The sequence below is a fragment of the Leucopleurus acutus genome, assembly GCF_964270905.1.
Source record: "Leucopleurus acutus genome assembly, chromosome: 5".
Lineage (NCBI taxonomy): Eukaryota > Metazoa > Chordata > Mammalia > Artiodactyla > Delphinidae > Leucopleurus > Leucopleurus acutus.
The window spans coordinates 107,815,015-107,836,111 of NC_139147.1; the positions used below are offsets into that span (position 1 = coordinate 107,815,015).

The 21,097-nt window shown below is 37.5% G+C and overlaps 1 protein-coding gene across 2 annotated transcripts in view; it reads right to left on the bottom strand.

The window, feature by feature from the left end:
- The window catches only part of LEKR1 (leucine, glutamate and lysine rich 1), a 271,409-nt gene that overhangs the window by 40,868 nt on the left and 209,444 nt on the right, over window positions 1–21,097 (bottom strand). For both annotated transcript variants that reach the window (XM_082840350.1, XM_082840351.1), the window contains one exon: window positions 1,530–1,623. In XM_082840350.1, the coding sequence (XP_082696476.1) occupies window positions 1,530–1,623 (94 nt within the window). The remainder of the gene's footprint in view (window positions 1–1,529; window positions 1,624–21,097) is intronic.

Consider the following 21,097-nt stretch of genomic DNA (forward strand, 5'->3'; position numbering starts at 1 on the left):
TAATTAGCTAGTGGGAAGCAGCAGCATAGCACAGGGAGATCAGCTTGGTGCTTTGTGATGACCTAGAGAGGTGGGATGGGGAGGGGGGTAGGGAGGCTTAGGGGGGAGGCGGGGAAGGAGGCTTAGGGGGGAGGGGTTGTGGGGATGTATGTGTGTATGTGGCTGATTCACTTTGTTGTACGACAGAGACTAACACAGTATTGTGAAGCAATGATACTGCAATAAAGATCATATAATAAATAGAAGCCTATAATAAAAAGAAGCCTATGCTATAAAATAAAACAAAAGAATGAGACACTTAGAGCAACTTTAGTCCATATTCTCAAATTTTAATTGTTGCCCATATGGAACTGTTGCTATAGAGATCATTTTTGTTATAGTCTGAATGTGCTGTCCCCAAAGGATAAGGGAAGGGGGATTGATTTATAGAGGGCCAGACTGGTTGAGTAGGGCCAACTGTGTGAAGACTGGAAATGAAAGTGACAAATTTAGAATTAACCTGACCCAGCAACAATACCTAAAGGATTTCATCTGTGGATGGCAGAGTGGGGAATTCCAGGTGGAGACATTAGTTTGAAGGTGGCCACCAATTGTTGCTTGAGGTTACGAGTTATAAGGTCTAGTCACCAAGGAGAAGCATCTGATGATAACCAAATACATTGTTGGGACTTCAGTCAAACAATCTGAATTTCAGTAGCCAGCTCTAGTTCTAGATGCACATGTAAGACGAAATCAGAAAACCAAGACAGAAGGCTAGAGCTAGGATTAGGTACTGGTGGGGGAAAAGAAACAGCTTGGAAGGTTTCAGCACGGTATGCATGATAAAGCCAAGGGATCAATCAAAAAGTATGAGAAGTTTATGACAGGAAGCTGATGTCTATAGCCTCAATGACTAGAGCTGTGCAAGGTCTGAGAAGGCAGGGGCTAACAATTTTAAAAGTATGATTTGTATTCTTTAAAATTATGAAAGCAATACATATTCACTCTTGAAAGTTTGAAAAATATAGAAAAGACAAAAGTCAATGCAATTTTTTCATACTCTAAAAGCAAACATCTTCTTTGTAAATAGTGAGCTAAATACTTATTCATTTTATTTGCCAGAAGTTTATAACTGAATAATTTTAAGTCATTGGTCATTGTTCATTCTCTTGTATTATCTTCTTAAAAGCAGAGAAATCATAAGAATGAATTAATATTCCCCTGCTTTTAAGGATGTAGTCAAATGCGGATTCTGTCATTTTATGGGAAAAAGGGTAAATATTTAAAAGTAAAAATTATGCTTTTACATAAGAACTAACAGCTATCTTAATCTTATAAGATTTCAAATTCTATTCTTATGTTTTAACTTCCTACTTGTCTAATATTTTGTAAAAAAACATATATTGTAAGCACGTTTGGTCTAGGAAATTCCAGAAAGAATCAAAGGTGTGCATAGAAGCAAAGAGACCTATCTGAAGTAGCCTGGCAAATGGACAGAATTTTTTAAAAACAAATAAGACACATGCTGCTGAAAGCCACATTACTGTTACCTTCTCCCTCCAGTTATCACCGTTCAGCATCTTCTGTCTAAGGGTTTCCTGCAACTGTTCCATGCTTTTCTGATGTGAAATCAGCATCAATTCCCTGAAAATCATAAACACAACAAATGAGTCAAGATACACCCTTAACACCCTTCTTAAATTACAGTTCGTGGCTCAGGGATTATTTCACAACTCAGTCTGTTTATTCTTCTCTTAAGAAATATATATATACATATGTGTGTGTGTGTGTGTGTACTGCTACTACATACTATTTTAACTGTTGTTAACAGCAATTTAAAAACACTGGCAACAAGGTAAGTATTTTCTCAGGCTTAATTTTTGCTTAATAAGTAATATTATTATTTTTGCATGAAATAGTAACAACATATGTGTAGTCACAAATATAATAAAATACTATACATTGTGGTTCTAAAGTTTATGACTAAATTCTAACACTAGGTCATATTTTGTTTCTTTAAAAAAGGAAAATGTGTTGGGATATGACACAAAACCAGCACGTTTGTAGTTCCTGCTAGATTTATTTTTCTTTTATTTATCTCAAGTGCTAAAAGGAACAGACTGAATTAAGTAGAGGGTAATATCTGAAATGTGGTATAGTACAAAACATACTAGAAAATAGGAGAGAAAACACAAAGAACATTTTAATATTTTAATCCACGTAATTGGATCTTTTTCTAATAAATTTATTTATTTATTTATTTTTGGCTGTGTTGGGTCTTCACTGCTGCATGCGAGCTTTCTCTAGTTGTGGCTAGTGGAGGCTACTCTTCGTTGTGGTGTGCGGGCTTCTCATTGCGGTTGTGGAGCACCCGCTCTAGGTGCGCGGGCTTCAGTAGTTGTGGCACACAGGCTCAGTAGTTGTGGCACACGAGATTAGTTGCTCCGCAGCATGTGTGATCTTCCCATGTCCCCTGCATTGGCAAGTGGATTCTTAACCACTGTACCACCAGGGAAGTCCCCACGTAATTGGGTCTTAAAGCTAAGTTTGTGACCCTCTGGGTGGAAGTAAGTGTGGGAGATTCATGAGAACATTTCTCCAGGGGCCCTGAAGTTAAGACTTTAAATATCACAAGTGGTGGCAAAAGTATGCCTGTTGATCAGGGAGTCCCTCCACCCCCTTCTATAATCACCATAACCCTTCTTATTTTCTGTGTAGGTGATTCTTTTCCATTGCTTATTCCTCTTTCTAATCCCTTTGTTTTCCATCATCACCCTCTTCCCTTTAGTTCTGACCCCTTTTCTCAAACTTGTGACTTTCATTTATAACTGCCTGTTAGACATCTCCACCCTGATGAGCCATCAACACCAAAGATTCCACACATCAAAAAACAAATTCATCATCATCTCCAACGGTCTTGCCTTTCCTTTTGACTTCTGAAACCTTCAACAGTCACAATCTTTAGCTTGAAATCCCTGAGTCATCTCTGACTTTTCCTTCTTCTTGTTCTACCACATCCATTCAGTAACAAGTTCTATGTATTCTGCTCCGTGGTGCACCTCGAACTATTTCCTCCCTTCCTTTCCGACTACTAACAGTTAAGGTTCTTGACTTTATTTCCCACCAAGAGTATTGTAATAGACTGTCAATCTATCTTGATCTGTATTCTCATCTCACTCTTACAGTATTATTAAACATTTTTTAATAAAAATAGTGCCTACATTTCCAGGCTAGAAAATTTTAAGGTCATGAACATAAAGACACATCAACTTGGTAGCCAGGATTATGAATATTATTTGAGGGAAAATGATTGAAAAGAACAAAACTCCCCAGACTTTTTTTTTCAGAACTGTGTCAGACTAGGTACTTTGACAACTTTCCTACTGAAAATAAGTAAAGTTTTGTTTTCACTTATAAAAAAAAATCTTAAAATTCATCAGTGATCTGGACAAAAAGTTAGGAAGATGCAGGAAACACAAATCAAGAGAAAGGACAGAAAAAGGTTATCAGTGGAAAACTAGTGAAATTTGAATAAAGTCTATAGGTTAGTTAATTGTATTATACCCATATTAATTTCTTAGTTTTTACATATGTGCCATGGTTATGAAAAATGGACAAGAGGGAAACAAATTCTCTGTAACTTTTCTTTAAATACAAAATTATTCCAAACTAATGGTTTAAAAAAATGAAGTAAAAGGAAGAACCCCAACAATAAGTAGAGCATTGAAGCCAATTCTCACCTTGAAGGTACTTTCCAAATCTGATGTACTTGAGCATTAAATTTCACAGCCATGAAGGGCACTGGAGTCAGGAGAGAAAGGAAGAGCTTGAGAGGAAACTCACCTGCATAAAACTGCATCTCAAAGAGGGACACATGCAGTATGCATTTTTGTCATACTGTATGTAAGAATATGAAATTCACACCCAGTATGTGTAAAATACAAATAACACCCCTCTCAAAGAACAAAAAAGAAATTTCCGGCTTTGAAGTTTGGTGCTAGGTAGAAGGGAAAATACAAATCTCCCGCGAGAATTTGTAAACACAAGCCAATCCCAGTGCAGGTTTGTATCCTGAATTCACACTACCTGAGTGGTCCAAAAAGCTTCATATTGAGGAGATATCTTACAATGGTGTTAGGATAACCTTGCCTCCAGATGCCTGGTAGGAAAAAACACCAATATGTTTGGGAGAAACCTATCTTCGACTTGAAACTCAGAGATTCCTACAGATAAAAATTTAAGACCTATGAGACCATAATTTTAAGAATCACAAAATTATTATTTTTAAAGCTAGTAAGAGGAAGAATGAGCAGACACAAATGATAGCATAATCAAAGCCACAAATTCTAAAGTATTTTCAGATATTGAATATAAATAAGGATGTACAATATGTTGGAAGAAATAAAAGATTAATTTAAATGACTAATGAAATCTGAAATGAACCAATCAAACTTGTAGAAATGAAGCATATAATAACTGAGATGAAAAGCTCAGTAGATGGTCCTATAGCAGATTATTCACAGCTAAAAATGAAGTAATAAACTGAAAGGGAGATTCAAAGAAATTATACAGGGTGCAGTACATGATGTCAAAAATATGTAAAATATAAAAGAGGTTGATATATGGAGGACAGAGTGAAAAGATCTAATATTTCTCTATTTACCATTTCAGAAGCAAATGAGAGAGAAAGGGAGAGGAGGGACATTACAGATTGATGAAAAATACCAACCCATAAATCTAGGAAGCCCAAAGGATTCCAAGCAAGATAAATAAAAATAAATCTCATATCTGGCACCTGGTAGTGAAAATGAAGAATATTGGAATTAAAAGAGATTTTAAAAGACGCTGGAGAGGAAATAAAACATATTGTCTTCAAAGGAACTCAAGCATATTGAAAGCTTATTCTCCAGTAGAAACAAGGAAGGCCAAAGACAGCAAAATAATGTATTAAAAATCCCATGAGAAAATAACCATCAATCTGAAGTTGGGTACCCAGCAAAACTATCTTTCAGAAAGAGGCCGAAATAAAATATGCTCAGAAAAATAAAATCTGAGGGTTTACTGCCAGCTAAACGACTTCTAAAAAATATGCTTTGCAGGAAGGATTGTGATCTCAGAAGGAAGGTCAGACGATCAAGAAAAAATGGTGAGCAAAGGAACTGGCAAACACACAGGCAGGGAGGGCTTCTTGTGTGTGTGATCGATTCAGCTGTACAGGGCCCATGTTCTGAAGGGGGTCCTGGGTTTCAGATTTAATGCTCTGTGGTCACCACTGAGAAATTCTTAACAACTTTATCTTTGAGTCTGTGTTTTGTAAGTGAGGTCTAACGGGACAGTCAAGCACATGCTGGGGCCTTGGAGCCTCGGCTCACACAGAGTCCTACCTCTCGACACCTCCCTGTCTCCCAGGATGGTTCTCAACCCTTTTCTCCCTGACCCTTGCCCAGCATCTGCTGTCATCCTCTGCTTCAGTGGGCACAGGCATGGGGAATGTTGGGTCTGCCATATGTGTCCTTTTGGCTGAGTCTGGGGCAGGGCCTTGGGTGCCTCTGAGAGCCTGCATCCATGCTACGATTTCTCCATGCCCAAGGGAGCACAAGATTCAATAGCAAACAAACAAACAAAAGACCCTGACAAGCTGAGAGAAAGATGCTGAAGGAAAGGAAAAAGCTTCTTTCTTTTTTTGAAGGGGCTCCACGTTTTCATTTTACACTGGGCCTGAAAATTATGTAGCCAGCCTTGTATGTAAGTACTTGTAAATAAATATCATCTGTATAAAATATTAGTTTTGACTGTGTGTAATCAGTGGGGCTAACAAAAGTATAAAACTAGAACACTAGACAAAAATGTAGAATATAGGATGGCAGGATGGCAACTATAAGGTGCCAGTGTTATTCAAGAGAAGTTTGCATTATTCAAGAGAAGTCTGAGATATTAATTTTAAACTTCATTAAGCACGCATGGTAAAATCTCAGAAGTAACCACTAGAAGAACAGAATACGCCATTAGAAGAAGATGCACTAAGAAAATAAAAGAAACTCCAACAATATTGCCCCCGCCCAAGGCCCAAAGGGAGAAAAGAGTGTAGAAAAAGAGGGAGAAGTATTGATAGAAAACTTAAAGTAACAATCATAATAATGGCAAATAAACTAAACTCATGAGTTAGGAGAAACAGGCTTGATAAAACCAAACCCTATCCCTGGCCCTACATATTGGGTTAAGTGAAATATATGAATTAAGATAACGTTTACCTGTTTATTTTTACTCTTCTAATATGGCAATTAAAATTTTTAAAGTGACATACGTGGCTCACATTATACTTCTACTGAACAGCACTGTTATAATCCATATTCTCTGAAAACAAAGAAACGTCAGTAACAAAAGATAAATATCTTCATGTATTTGGAGCTTTTAAAAAATGTGTTTCTGAATAACTCTTGGGTCAAATGAAAAATCATAACTGATACTTCAAAATACTTAAGAAATGAACAATAATAAAATTTCTACACATCAAAATTTACGAAATATAGCTAAGCAGAACAGATAAATAAATTGTGGTGTACTTCAGACTATAATACAGATGAAGAAATGAAAGATCTTCAGCTACATGTAACATCATGGACAAAAATCCCAGGGACATAATCTTGAGCACAAAGAATAAATCACTGACTAATATATACAGTATAATTTTATTTCCATGAAGATAAAATATATGCAAAATCTAATTTGTTTTAGGAATACAAACATACGTGGTAAAATTATAGAGTGAAGCAAAGGAATAACAAGTGTTTTCTGTAGGTTTTTGCGAATGCTCTTTATCAGTTTGAGGAAGTTCCCATCTCTTCCTAGTTTGCTGAGAACCACAAAATGCAGGTTGGTGGTTACCTCTGAGCAAGGATGCCATGTGGTGGAATAAGGAGAAGCACCAAGGGACTTCAACATTAATGGTAAGGCTCTTTTTCCTAAACGTAGCGTTCATTATATTGTAGTTCTTCATACTTTATACCTATCTAAACCTTTTATGTAACTACTCAGTATTTATAAAAACAATTAATGATAAAGCCTAAGCATAGAGTAGAATGGGCATCTGGAGAAAAGAGAATTAAAGGGAAAGACCAAGGAGAGGGAAATGGCAAGTGAGCAGCAGGCTGGGGTTTACTGCCCACTATGCACACTATGGACAAGGCAGTACCTGGAGAGACAGAGGTGAATGAGGGCAGGGTCCCTGTCCAAATGGTGCTCAAAAGCCAGCAACGTTGTAAAAGGAACACTTATCTTTTAAAATGTGAGGCAGACCTAGCAGGTTCTGATGCTTGCTCAGCAGTCTCTAGGCTGGAGAAAGGAAGCAGAAGGAACAAAGAATGAGGATAGTAAAAGTGGGATTACATTAAAACCTCAATTCTGGGCTTTCCTGGTGGCGCAGTGGTTGGGAGTCAGCCTGCCAATGCAGGGGATATGGGTTTGAGCCCTGGCCCGGGAAGATCCCACATGCCACGGAGCAACTAAGCCCGTATGCCACAACTGCTGAGCATGCATGCCACAACTACTGAAGCCCACGCGCCTAGAGTCCATGCTCGGCAGCATGAGAGGCCACCGCAATGAGAGGCCCATGCACTGCAGCGAAGAGTAGCCCCCACTCACCGCAACTTGAGAAAGCCCATGCGCAGCAATGAAGACCTAAAGCAGCCAAAAATAAATAAATAGATACATAAAACAAAAAAAACACCTCAATTCTGGCTTTCTTCCAAATATTTGCCCATTCCCGTCTCCTTTGCAGACTCATCTTTGCCGTCAATTACATGTTTGGTGTTCCTTAGCACTTTGTTCTGAGGCCTCTTTTTTCTCTCTCTCTACTCTTTTTCTAAGTGATCATATCCATGCCTATGGTTAAAATGCAATAGTTGCTGACAACTCCCAGATTTTATCTCCAGCTCACATCTGTTCTCTGAGTATTTGACTCATGTTTCCAACTCTCACCCGACTGCTCTACTTTTATATTTCAGAGTCATCCAAAACTCAACATGTCTGTAATCCCAGAGGCTAACAAGGTCAGTTTATGTTTTGCTCATGATATATGTAATCTGCTGCTTTGCTCTGCATATTTTGTTCCAGGATGTAGCCCAAGGAACAATTCTTACCTGGGAATGCTGCTTTTGTGATAGAAAAGAAAAATTGCGAAAACATAGGATCTGTTAAAGTTTCTGCTCAGAATCAGTGCATGTCACTCCTCTCCCATTTCAATGGCAAGAACAAATCAAATGGCCAAGTCTGATGTGAATCAGGTGTGGATAGTATAGTCCTCTCACCAGGAGGTGCACAGTAAGTCACCTGGCATCAGGTGGAGTCCATCGTAACTCTGAAATCCTACTGGAAACAACTGTGAGGATTTCTACCCTGGAGGTAGAGAACATTCCTTGCTTAGGCTGTGGTTCTTTCACTTGGGAGTGATTTCTCAAACCATTTTTCTCCGTAGCTCCTGGCTTTCCTCTCTGAGATGTAATTTTTTTTTTTTCATCCTACAGCCTTGCCACATCAGAAGAGGGTGTTAGAAATTCTGCCCTGTTGAGAGACAGTTTTCTCAACTTCTTTCCTATCCACAGAAGATTTGGAGGAGAAATGGTTCCAAGAGAATTTAAAAAAAAAACACAACATTTATTGAGATATAATTGAAAACAGTAAACTACATGTTTAAAGTATACACTTGGATGAGTTTTGACATATGCATAAACATATGTGTGTGAAACCATCACTGCAACCAAAATAATGATATATCCATCATCTCCCAAGGTTTCCCTATGCCCTTTGTTAATCCCTCACTCCTGCCCTCTCTCCCCCAGCAATCAAGAGTTTGCTTTCTGTCATTATACATTAGTTTGCATTTTCAGAATTCTATAAAAATTCTCTATATATCATACAGTATATTCTTTTTTGTGTGTTTGGCATTTTTCATTTAGCATAATTCCTTTTAGATTTGTCCATGTTGTACCATGAATCAATAGTTCATTATTATTATTTTTTGCTGAGTAGTATTTCATCACATGGATATACCACAATTTGTTTATCCATTCACCTGCTGATGGACATTTAGTTTGTTTCACAGGTTTTGGCTATTACAAATATAGCTATTAATATCTGTGTACAAGTATTTGTATGGATATGTCCCTTCATTTCTCTTAGGTAAATACCTAGGAGTGAAATGGCTAAGTAGCAAGGTAAGTGTATGTTAAACTTTTTAAGAAGCCTCCATACTGTTTTCCAAAGTGTTGTGCTGTTTTACATTCCAACCAGCAGAATATGAGAGTTCCAGTTTCTCCACAACTTGCCAACAATTGGTATGTTCAGGTTTTTTAATTTTAGCCATTCTAAAAGTGTGTGCTTGTGGGACTTCCCAGGCGGTGCAGTGGTTAAGATTCCATGCTTCCACAGCAGGGGGCATGGGCTCCATCCCTCCTCAGGGAACTAAGATCCCACGTGCCGTGAGGTGTGGCCAAAAAAAAAAAAAATCAATAAAAAAAATAGAAGTGTGTGGTCGTATCTCATTATGGTTTTAATTTGCATTTCCCTAATGACTAATGATGTTGAACATCTTTTTTATGTGCTTCTTGGCCATCTGTATATCTTTGGTGAAGCGCCTGTTCAAATCTTTTGCTCATTTTTTATTGGGTTGTTTATGGTCATCTGAGTTTCTAAAGTTCTTTATATATTCTGAAGACAAGTCCTTTATGACATATATATTGTGCATATCTATGACAATGGCTTGTCTTCATTCGCTAAACAGTGTCTTTTAAAGAACAGAAGTTTTAACTTTGATGAAGTCCAATTTATCAGGGTTTTTTTCTTTTACGGATTGGGCTTTTGGGGTAGAATCTAAGAAATCTTTGCCTAATCCAAGGTCACAAAGATATGTTTCCTGTTTTCTCCTGTAAGTTTTATAATTTTAGGTTTTATATTTAGATCTAGGATCTATTTTGAATTAATCTCTATATATACATTTCACAGTATGAATCAAAGTTCATTTTTTGCATATGGATATACAATTGTTCCAGCACCAATGGTGAAAAAAACTATGTGTTCTCCAATGAACTGCTTTGGCACCCATGTAGAAAATCAATTAACCATACATGTGTGCCTATTTCTGGATTCTCTATCCTGTTCCATTGATCTATTTGTCTATCTTGAGATTAATACCACACTGTCTTGATTACTTGTAGCTTTACAATAAACCTTGAAGTTAGGTAGCGACTTTGATCTTTTGGCTCCTCAAAGTGTTTTCAAAGTTGTTTTGATTATTCTAGGTCCTTTGCATTTCCATATGAATTTTAAAATTAGCTTGTTAATTTGTAGAAAAATGTTTGCTGGAGGTTTGATTGTGATTGCATTGAATCTATAAATCAATTTGGGGATAACTGTTAACAATATTGAGGCTTCTGTTCCATGAACATTGTATATCTCTCCATTTATTTAGATCCTCTTAACTTATCTCAGCAATGTTATGTAGTTTTCAATGTACAGGTCTGGCACCTTATTTGTCAGATTCATTCCTAAGTATTTCATGTGTTTTGAAATATTTTGATAAATATTGCTTTTTAAATTTTGATTGTTCTGTGCAAATATATAGAAATTAATTTGGGTTTTGGATGTTGACTTTTTTTCCTGTAACCTTTTGCCAAACTCACTTATTAGTTCTAGTAACTCCTTTTGTAGATTCCATGGGGTTTTCTATGTTAGTGAGCATATCATCTGTGAATAAAAAATTTTTATTTTTCCTTTTCAGTCTGATGCCTTTTATTTCTTTTTCTTGCCTGACTGTACTGACTAAAACTTTCAGCACAATGTTGAACAGAACTGATGACAGCAGGTGTTTTTTTCTTGATCTTGATCTTAGGAGGAGAGTATGTAGTCTCTCACTATTAAGTATGATGTTGTCTGTCAGTTTTCTTAGATGCCCAGTATCAATTTGAACAAGTTTTCCTCTATTTCTACTTTGCTGAGATTTTTTTAAAAATTAGGAATGAACGTTCTGTTTTGCCAAGTGCCTGTTTTGTTTCTATTGACATAATCATTGAGTTTTTCTTTTTTACTTTTTGGATAACAATAATTGATTTTTGAATGTTAAACCGATCTTACATTCTTGGGATAAACTCCACACATTCATGATTTCTTTTCTTTTTTATGTTGCTGGATTCAATTTTCTAAAATTTTGTTTAGAAGTTTTGCATCTGTGCTCATGAGGGATGTCGGTCTGTTAATTTGCTTGTAATGCTTTTGTCAGATTTTGATATCAGGGTAATACTGGCCTCATGAAGTAAGTTAAGAACTATTCCTTCCTGTTTCATTTTCTGGAAGAGTTTAAGTAGAATTAATACTATTTCTTCCTTAAATGCTTGATAAAATTCACCAGTGAAACCTTCTGGGCTGGAAGTTTTCTTTGTGGGAAAAATTTAAACTATAAATTCAGGTCATCTATTCATTTTAGTGAAGCTGGGTAGTTTATATTCCAAAAAAATGTATCCATTTTTCAGAGTTGTCAAAATTAATGGCATAGTCAAGCAAATGGCTTTGTGGCACCAGTTTTCCAAGAGCATTGGCTCACTTTGTTTCTCTGTGACATTTTGGTAAGTCTCGCAATATTTCAAAGTTTTCATGATTATTATTTTGTAATGATGATCTGTGATCAGTGATCTTTGATGTTACTTACTGAAGACTCAGATGGTGGGTAGCCTGTTTTAGCAATAAAGTATTTTTGAATTAAAAAAATTAATGGCATAAAGTTGTTTATAATATTCCTCTATTAATGTATTAATATCTGAAGAATGTAATGTCACCACTCTCATTTCTGATGTTGGTAAATTTTTGTCTTCTCTATCTTTTCCTGATGAGTCTGACTTGAGGTTTATTAATGTTATTGATCTCCTCAAAGAAACTGATTGTTTAATTGATATTCTATATTGTTTTACTGTTTTCTCTGTCATTGATTTCTGCTCTGATCTTTATTATTTACTTTCTTATGCTTATCTTGGGTTCTGTTTGCTCTTCTTTTTCTAACTTCTTAAGGCGGAAGCTGACCTTTTTTCTTTTTTCACATAGACATTTATTGCCATAAGTTTTCTCCCTAAAGTTTTGCTTTAGAGATGTTCCACACATTTTGATGTCTTCATTCCCATTTAGTTAAAAAATCTTTGTAATTTCCCCTTTGATATTTTCTTTGACCCATATCTCATTTAGAATTGTGTTATAGTTCACAAATATTTGGGGGATTTTACAGATACTTTTCTGTTATTTATTTCTAAGTTAATTACATTGTGACCAGAGAATACACTTTGTATGATTTGAGTCCTTTTAAGTTTTCTTTGGTTTTGTTTTATAGCCAAATTATATGGTCTATCTTGGTGAATATTTTGTATGCTCTTGGGAAAAAAAAATGTGTATTCTGCTGCTGTTGGGTGGAATGTTGGATAAATGTCAATTAGGTTAAGTTGATTGATTGTAAAGTTCAATTCTTCTATAGCCTTACTAATTTTTCTGTGTACTTGTTTTATCTATTGTTAAGAGAGAGCTATTGACATCTCTAAAAATAACTGTGAATTTGTCTACCTCTCCTTGTAGTTCTATCAGTTTTTGCTTCACGTATTTTTAAGCTCTGTATTAGAGGCACAAACATTTAGGATTGTCATGTCCTTCTGATGAACTGGTCTATTTATCATTATGAAATGAATTTATTTATTCCTGGTAATAGTCTTTGTTCTAAAATCTACCTTGCTTGATATTAATAAACACATTCTAGCTTCTTTTGATTAGTGTCAGCATGGTATATCTTTTTCCATTCTTTTACTTTTAGCCTTTTGTATATTTATTTTTCAATACATTTCCTGTAGGCAGTATATGGCTGAATCTTACGTTTTTATACAATCTGAAAATCTCTGTCTTTTAATTAGAATGTATAGACAATTTACATTTAATTGAATTGTGATACAGTTGGACTTAAATCCATCATCTTGCCTATGTGCCCCATCTGTTGTTTCCTTGGCCTTCTTTCTCCGCCTTCTTTTGGATTTTGCATATGGCTTATGATTTACTTTCATCTGCTTTGTTGGCATATTAGCTATAACTCTTTGTTAGTTTATTTAATGGTTGCTCTAGGGTTGATAATAGCTATTTTTAACTTGTCACAGTTGTGGCAGGCTAAATAATTGCCTTCAAAGATATCCATGTCCTAATCCCCAAAGTCTGTAAATATGGCAAAAGGAACTTTGCAGATGTGATTACATTAAGGATCTTGAGATAAGGAGATTATCCTGGTTCACCTGGATGTGCCTTAAGTATAATTATCAAGGTCTTTATGAGAGAGAGGCAAGAAGGTTAATGTGGCGGGGGTGGGGGGGACGGTGGTGATGTGACAATGGAAGCATAGATTAGATTTATGAGGCCAGGATCCAAGGAATGCCAGCAGCTTCTAAAAGCTGGAAGAAGCAAGGAATGGGTTCTCCCCTGGAGGCTCCAGAAAGAGCCAGCCCTATTGACATCTTGATTTTAGCCCCTTAACACTCATTTGGACTTCTGACCTCCAGAACTGTATAAATTTGTGTTGTTTTAAGCCACTAAGTTTGTGGTAATTGTTATAGCAGAGATAGAAAGTGATGCTGGTTTACCTTCAAATGTTATTACACAACTTTCAGGTATAAGAGGAGAATCTTATAATAGTAAACTTGATAAAATATGGAGCAACAGTCAAGGCAAATAAAGTAGCTCTTCACTTGGTTTTCAAAATACGAGTACCATAGAATAGATGTGGCTCGCTATGTGCTTGTTAAAAGTGGCTAGGCAGCAGAGTCCTGGCAATTTGATCCACTTTATTTCTTAAGCCAGGTTTCCTATTTGAAAAGAGGTCTTACTGATTAGAAAATTCCAATGAGCATTTTCAGATGGGTGCCTGTGAGTACATTAGAAGTTACCTTTACTATAAAATGGATGGTACTGAATATTTGAGATGCTCAAGTTTTAGTCTCCCTGGAGACAGTTATAATTTTGATATCAACAAAAGTAGAATCCATTCCATATACATTCCTCTGAGGGACCCAGTACAAAACACTGCTGTTATATGTATCCCTTTAGAATAAAAACTGTGAAAGGCTAGCAGATTATAGAAGCCAAAATATAGTAAGCCAAGGTTCAAACAAGGTTAATGAAGTGATAGTCATTCACTGAATTGACAAAGAGTCATAAAGTTCCTTATGACATTTCCACAGAATATAAGGTGTTTTGAGTGAACTGTTATAAAATTTATGAACTTGTGTTTGTGATGATAATTTTGCTTGACATTAAAGCTACAGAAATTAGGACTTTCATATCTCATTGATTCCTGCTGAGCCTCTGTTCTCAACTCTTCAGTGCAATTCTTTAATGAGACAAGGCAGAAAGAATGATTATAAATGATGTTACAAACACACTGTCCTTGATTACCATGGAATGGGCGCTGGGTAATGTATACAGAGATGAGTATATGTGTGAAAAAGATAATCTTGACTCCAAAAATAAAAATCACACTTATATAGTAAACTCAAGAAAGAGCTTGCACATTATTCAGGAATGTAAAACCATCTTAAGACATTGATAAAGGAAAAGCAGTCTTGCCTTGAAAGAAACTATAAAGGATCAACTTTGACTCTAGTGAGCCTTTCTGAGAGAAATTTAGAGGATTTCTAGAAATTAAATATTGTTAGAGGCATATTCATATTTTAAAAAGCTGAAAATGTGCACCTGTTTTTGAACATCATACAGATATCCAATTTCCTCTTTACAGCCAGTTCTAGAGGTATTCATGCTTTAGAATAATAAGAAACAACACAGATTCAGGTCCTATATTTGGATTTTAGTAAGAATCTGATAGAGAAGATCATCACTAGAATCCAGGAGTTTGAATTGATTTTTGGCAAGTCAGAAGCTGATTTGCTACCAGACAATGAGAGCTTCTGAGTTTTAAATCCTGTGATCGGTGGTTTAACTGGGATTAAAGTCATTCCTACTCATCCATACATCCATCCAGCAAATATCTATTGAGTACCCAACTATGTCTCAGGCACTAGGGATAGTCTCTTGGGATATGGTCTTTCTTTCTTGCCACTCATTGGAAATATATTAATGCAATTTCCTAATTTTTAGAAGATCCTGAGTGGTAAATGACTATATAAAGTGACATAATTCACAAGAGGTAAAGCTGGTTCAAGCTTGTACCAGCCTAGGGCTCTCTACCCTGTAATTTCATCAGATTTTTTATAAAAATAACATTTTTGGAGTTGGCACAATAGGCAAATTAGGATCTACTCACAATTAAGAGTATTTATTTTAAAAAAGCATTAACTTTTAAATTCTTAGACCAAAAAGAAAATGAGAATCTAATTTCTTACATACATGCAAAAATCTAATTCCCTTAATTGTAGTTAAAAACATAACTGCAAACAAATGTCAAACCATAATGCCAAATGACAGCTTTAAATTCTGTTTCACAAGTTGTTCTTTTAGAGATGTCTTCACACTGTCAATCAAAGAGATAATTTTGATTTTGCCACAACTCCTGCCACTGTTAAAAGCAGTGTCTGTGATATCATAAGAAGTTTGGCAAGTCTCTTGTTCTGAGAGTTGTTGATAGACAGGAAATCAGAGAAAGAGGTATGTCTTGGGAAAAATACCTGATAAGGTTTGTTATTTTAGAATGATATTACTTAGAACACTTCATTTCATAACACTCTAAGCTAACAGAATTGCATCCAAAATAAATCACTCCATGGACTAATCTTTACAACTCAAAGAGTAAAGCAGATAACACTGAATTCAACAGATATTTACTGAATATCGACATCACCAATGCAGGGTATAAAAGATATGTTGCTTTAAGAGGTTAGCAACCTAAACGAAGACGAAAGGAAGGAAATTAATACTGTCTGGGCACCTACAACCTACCAGGCATGATACTAGATGCTTTAATCTTCACAAGAAGGTAGCTATTATTAATATGTCCATTTTACAGATAAGGAAAATGACCCTTAAAGTGGTTAAGCCAGTTGTCCAAACTTGACAGTGGATTTTTTGTTTGTTTGTTTGTTTTTGTTTTTTTTTTAACATCTTTATTGGGGTATAATTGCTTTACAATGGTGTGTTAGTTTCTGCTTTATAACAAAGTGAATCAGTCATACATAAACATATGTTCCCATATGTCTTCCCTCTTGCGTCTCCCTCCCTCCCACCCTCCCTATCCCACCCCTCCAGGCTTTGACAGTGGATTTAAACCTATGTTTGCCTAACTAAGTCCATTCTTTTTATACTAAGCCACACTATCATGAGGTAACAGAACCTTGAAACCTTGCTTCCACATCCCTTTTTATATTCTACACTTCTTATTGCTTCTAGCCTTCATGAAAGTATGACAAGCCTCATCAAAGTAACTAAACACCAAGTTTCTCTTCTTATAGAATGTGTTGTGAAATGTTTTTATTCTACTTTTGTTCTGAAGATATAGCTCCCCTTCTGACTTTGCTAAGGCACTAGAGAAAGGAAGACAAAAGTCACCATCTTATATTTATTAAATGAGTGGAAGAATCCTGAAAGAGTGGGGAGGTGGGGTAAGAAGGCAAGAGGAGGGGAAGAGGGGGTACTCTTGGATTTTCTGCTTTCTGCAGGGCTGGGAGTCCCCTGAAGACTCAGTGTTACAACATGATTGAGAAAGAGAAGCTGACAGAACTGATCCCTTCAAGACAAACGCTAAGGGAACTGTGTAAACTGTAGTGGAGGGAACACAGTTTATAAAGCTAGATACAACGGAGCTTGATTTCTGTCTTTGCCAGTTATGAAGCCCTGGGCAAGACATTTAGCCTTGCTTAACCTCAGTTTCTTCAAGTGTAAAATGTGGAAAATGATACCTGCTTCACAAGAGAGGGTCACAGCTCTGTTAGCCAGGGCCTTTGTGCAAATTTGAAAATGGCTTGCCCTCTGGGTTGGGGAACTAGAAAGAATGCTCCCTCTGGGTGGGGGCCGACCCAGGTCCCCGCATAGAGCTTGGTGAGGAAGGAATGGCATGCTTATGCAAGAAAAATAAGCCCCTTCCTCTGTGGCAAGGGGTGAGGAGAGCAGAGTTCAGGCTGGTTTTCAGGCCCCTGACCCTTTCTGATGAGCACCACACAACGACGCATCTCACTCAGGGCAGTGTGAAGACAAGATCATGTCCACAGAAGCACCAAGAGGGCTCCCCATGACTGTGAAACCTGGGGATGGTGTGTGAGAGAGCTTGAGAGGGACACAGCGGGGAGGAGAGAAGAAAGGAAGCAGGGAGGAAGGGAAGAGAGAGCCTGAAGGAACAGGTATGTTTGACCATGGGGCTGTGTCATATACGGAATGGGAAATTCCATGAAGCTCCTGAAATAATTTGCTAGATTTCATGTACATTTCTTTGAGGTGAGGGTTTAGAGCTGTCAATTAAAAAAGAAAAAACAAAGAGAAAGAGAAGAGGATGAGGAAATTGAAAAAGGAGTTAATGCTGTGGGTGTAGGAGGGGGAATAAAATCCTTCCCTATAGCCTCAAAGGTATGCTTCAGGGGGACAGGGAGCAATTAAGCAAATCTCACTTAAGATAAGAGCTAGCTGTTAGAGACAGACAGATAACTGCTTATTTCACAGAACAATTTACACATAAGCCACTTGCCCCCCACTTTGGCCACAATGAAGCTTTTCCTCCAACGACATTCTTCACTAATCCTGTCATGTTACTGGCAAGTAAATCATAATAAGTATTTTTCTATATTTTTTCTTGGAATTTACCAAGATAGGGCCAACACAGCTCTTGGGGAGGAACGCACAGGGTGCGGACTATTACAAACAGCTGTGTGTCTCAGCAGCACAGCTTTAGGCCACACGCTACTGCATAAATGAATTTCTCTGAGCGTTATACGTGGGCAGTCTCCAAGCTTAAACACATATGCCCTTCTAAAATGTATTTGTGAGTTGGTTATAGGAAATTCCCAACACATTTTACTATAGAAATAATTTTCCATAAAAAAGGAATTAGGCCTGCAGGCCAGCCCACAAAACCCTATTTAATCCACAATACTTCTGAAGTGGTATCACAAATTCATAGTTCTGGGTGGAGTTCTGGCCCTGGCCGAAGAGACCCTGTAGCCCAGAAGCATGAGAGCTGAGGGCTCTCCTTACACAGAATTTTTAAAAATAGCCACACTTTTCTCTGGCACTGTCCCTGTGCCCTGCCCCGGTCCTCCCCATCCAGCAAGGAGACCCCTCTCTCCAGGCCCAGTGTGGCTGTGACCAAGCTGGCCAGGCCTTCTCTACCCCCAGCATCCAGGATCCTGAAGGACCTACTTCTCGTCCTTCCAGTGGAGCCTCTTCTCCTAAGAGAGCTTCCTCAGCTGAGTGCGGGGGAGAAAGCAATGCATACCTAATTAGATTTGTACTAATGTATGAGTTATTTCCTAGTCACTAGCTCCTTTCCTGCTTCAAATTCAGAAGTTCTGCCAGTTTTTTTTCCTAGGGTCAGTTCTGGCTTTTCATATCTTTTTTCCCTCCTCTTCTGAAACTACATACCTTCTAAGCCTCGCATTTTCCACAGTGGTCCCAATGGAAGCAAGGGCAAGTGGCTCTGCTGTGGGGAGGGGTGGGGGAGGAGGGGCAGTGTGCGGAGGCTGCCTGAATTTGCAAAGCCCACACTGGCACCTTGAGTGAGTTGGGCTTTGGCCTTTGGAGAGCACATCTGGCAGCCTGGTTGGCTGCTGTCCTTCCACAGCGGTGGTTTGGGACCTTGCTGTGCAGCGGATTCCCAGGCACCGCCCGGTCCTACTGAACTAGAATCTCTGCTGGTCTCGTCAAGCATCTCTATTTTAAGTTTTTTCCTGAGCCCAGCTTCTATTTTTCAGGAAGGACTTTCACATCTCCAACTTCTTAAGGACACTTCTATTTAGAGATCCCATTGGTGCTTCAAATCAAAGCTCCAAGAGCAAATTTGCTCAGCTGAGAGACAGTTTACTGAAGGAAAGAAAGTAGAGGGAGGAAAGCCAAGTTCATGCATGAGCCTTAAGGAATGTCTGCTGTCAGGTGATGGCAGGAGGGAAGAGCTAAGAACCAAAACAGAGAGAGGAAAGGGGCAGGATAACAGGTTGCCCCTGAAGCCAAAGGAAGACAAAGTTTTAAGGCAGGTTTAGACAATAACGTCAAAGCCTCCGAAAGGTCACTTGTTCTTCAGGATATCTTTTTAACCTGGCTCTCATATCTCCCCCTGGCTCAACATGGAGTAAGCCCTGGCTGTTTGCTCTCATTCACTTGGTACAGACATTCAAATAACCCAACAGAAACTGGCAGAGGGTGAGAGCTAAAGATTTTCATTTTTCTCATGTCTCTTAGGCTTAGCTATGCACAAAACCCTTTGATGAATATCAAAACAGTAAATGGCCTGACTTGCCCCCACTGCCTGTTGCCAATCCCTTCTCCACCCAGCAGCCAGAACCATCTTTCCATAGTGTCGGTACTTGCTTAAGTCCCTCCAATGGTTTCTTTTCATTGCACTGAAACTAATACCCAAACTCCTACGGGCCTGTGAGGCCCCGAATTACTTGACCTTCACCTTCGCCCCTCACATTTGCTAGGCCTCGCGTCATACTGCCACTTCCGAGAAGTTACCAAGCTCATTTTTTACTTGTAAAACTCTTCCCTGGCCCTTGGTGTGGGAACCTCTTACTTGTCTTCCTTTATGTACCATTTTGGAAGTTACTTTTACAACCACCCTTTCCAAAGCAGGTACCCCTTCTATGAGTCTCTACTACAACACCCCTTCACTTACTTTATATCTGTTATCACAATCTAGAATTATTCTGGTTAGTTCTCTACTTTTTGTTTTGTTGTTTAACTGTTTGTCTCTCCTATTAGAATGTAAACTTCATGAGGACAGGGATGTTTCAGATTCACCATTGTATCCCCAGGGTACGTAGTACCTGGCACATAGTAAATGCTCAACAAATAACTGTTAACTGACTGAATTATCCGAAGTAGGTCACTCATTGACTCAACAAATATTTATTGAGTGAATACATGTGCCAGATTCTGAGGATACAATAGAAGACAAGGCAGGCAAAATCTGAAAGTGGCCTTGGACAAAGAAAAAAAACCAAAACAATGCTTCTATCTAGGAGTAATCCTATGATAATATGATAACTTATTGGGCTGCAAGCACATTTTAATTTTTATTATGTGACAGACATCATGTCAGTAAACTTGGTGCCACCAAATGACTAAGTAATACCATGCCTGCTTTTGGATAGACTAAAGTATAGAGAGAAAAGAAAGAAAAAGGGCAAGGATGTAAGAGGAAGAAAAGAGGGGGGGAGAGGGGAGAAGAGAGGAAGAAGTAGTCCAGTGATGTCTCTGTTCTCTGAAAACAAAGAAATTATCTTTACCACTTATAATAGAAGGTAAGATTAGAATCATACTAAATTTTTTAAAAATATGGCAAATATAGTGTGCTATTTCAAAGCAATCAATCCCCTAAGAAAGCTCTATATTTATTCGAATGATGTTATTAATCCTCAAAGCATTCATGAAACTGCTGTCTTCAAATTGCTGCCAGAGATAATTTATTAAGCATAGAAAAAAGGAAAACATTTTACATATTTTTAATCCCCAAAGATATTTCCCAGATTGATTTCCCATCATTCTCCTTGAACTTGCTTTCACTGGACCTACTGAGATTGTTTTAAAAATCAAATTCATTCCTAAAGGTCAAAGATTCATCATACTAAGGATATTCTAAAACATGCACACTTAAGCCAATTCTCAAAAAAGAGTTCCAGAAATGTTTGAACAAAGATAGGATCTTCTCAATGACCAGTATGAAGGAGACAGAATTCACCTGGATAAACAGCTAGATCTAATTAATCTGACATCACTGGAAATGGGGTATTCTGTACCTTTTATATACATAGAGTATACAGCTGATTTTAATCATTCTGACTCAGTCATCATTATGGCCATCAATTACTAACCCATATTATAAATATAAGGGCACTCATGATTACTGATGTGTGTAAGGCTGTTTGTCTCTATTGTATATTGGGCCAAACTGCAATTC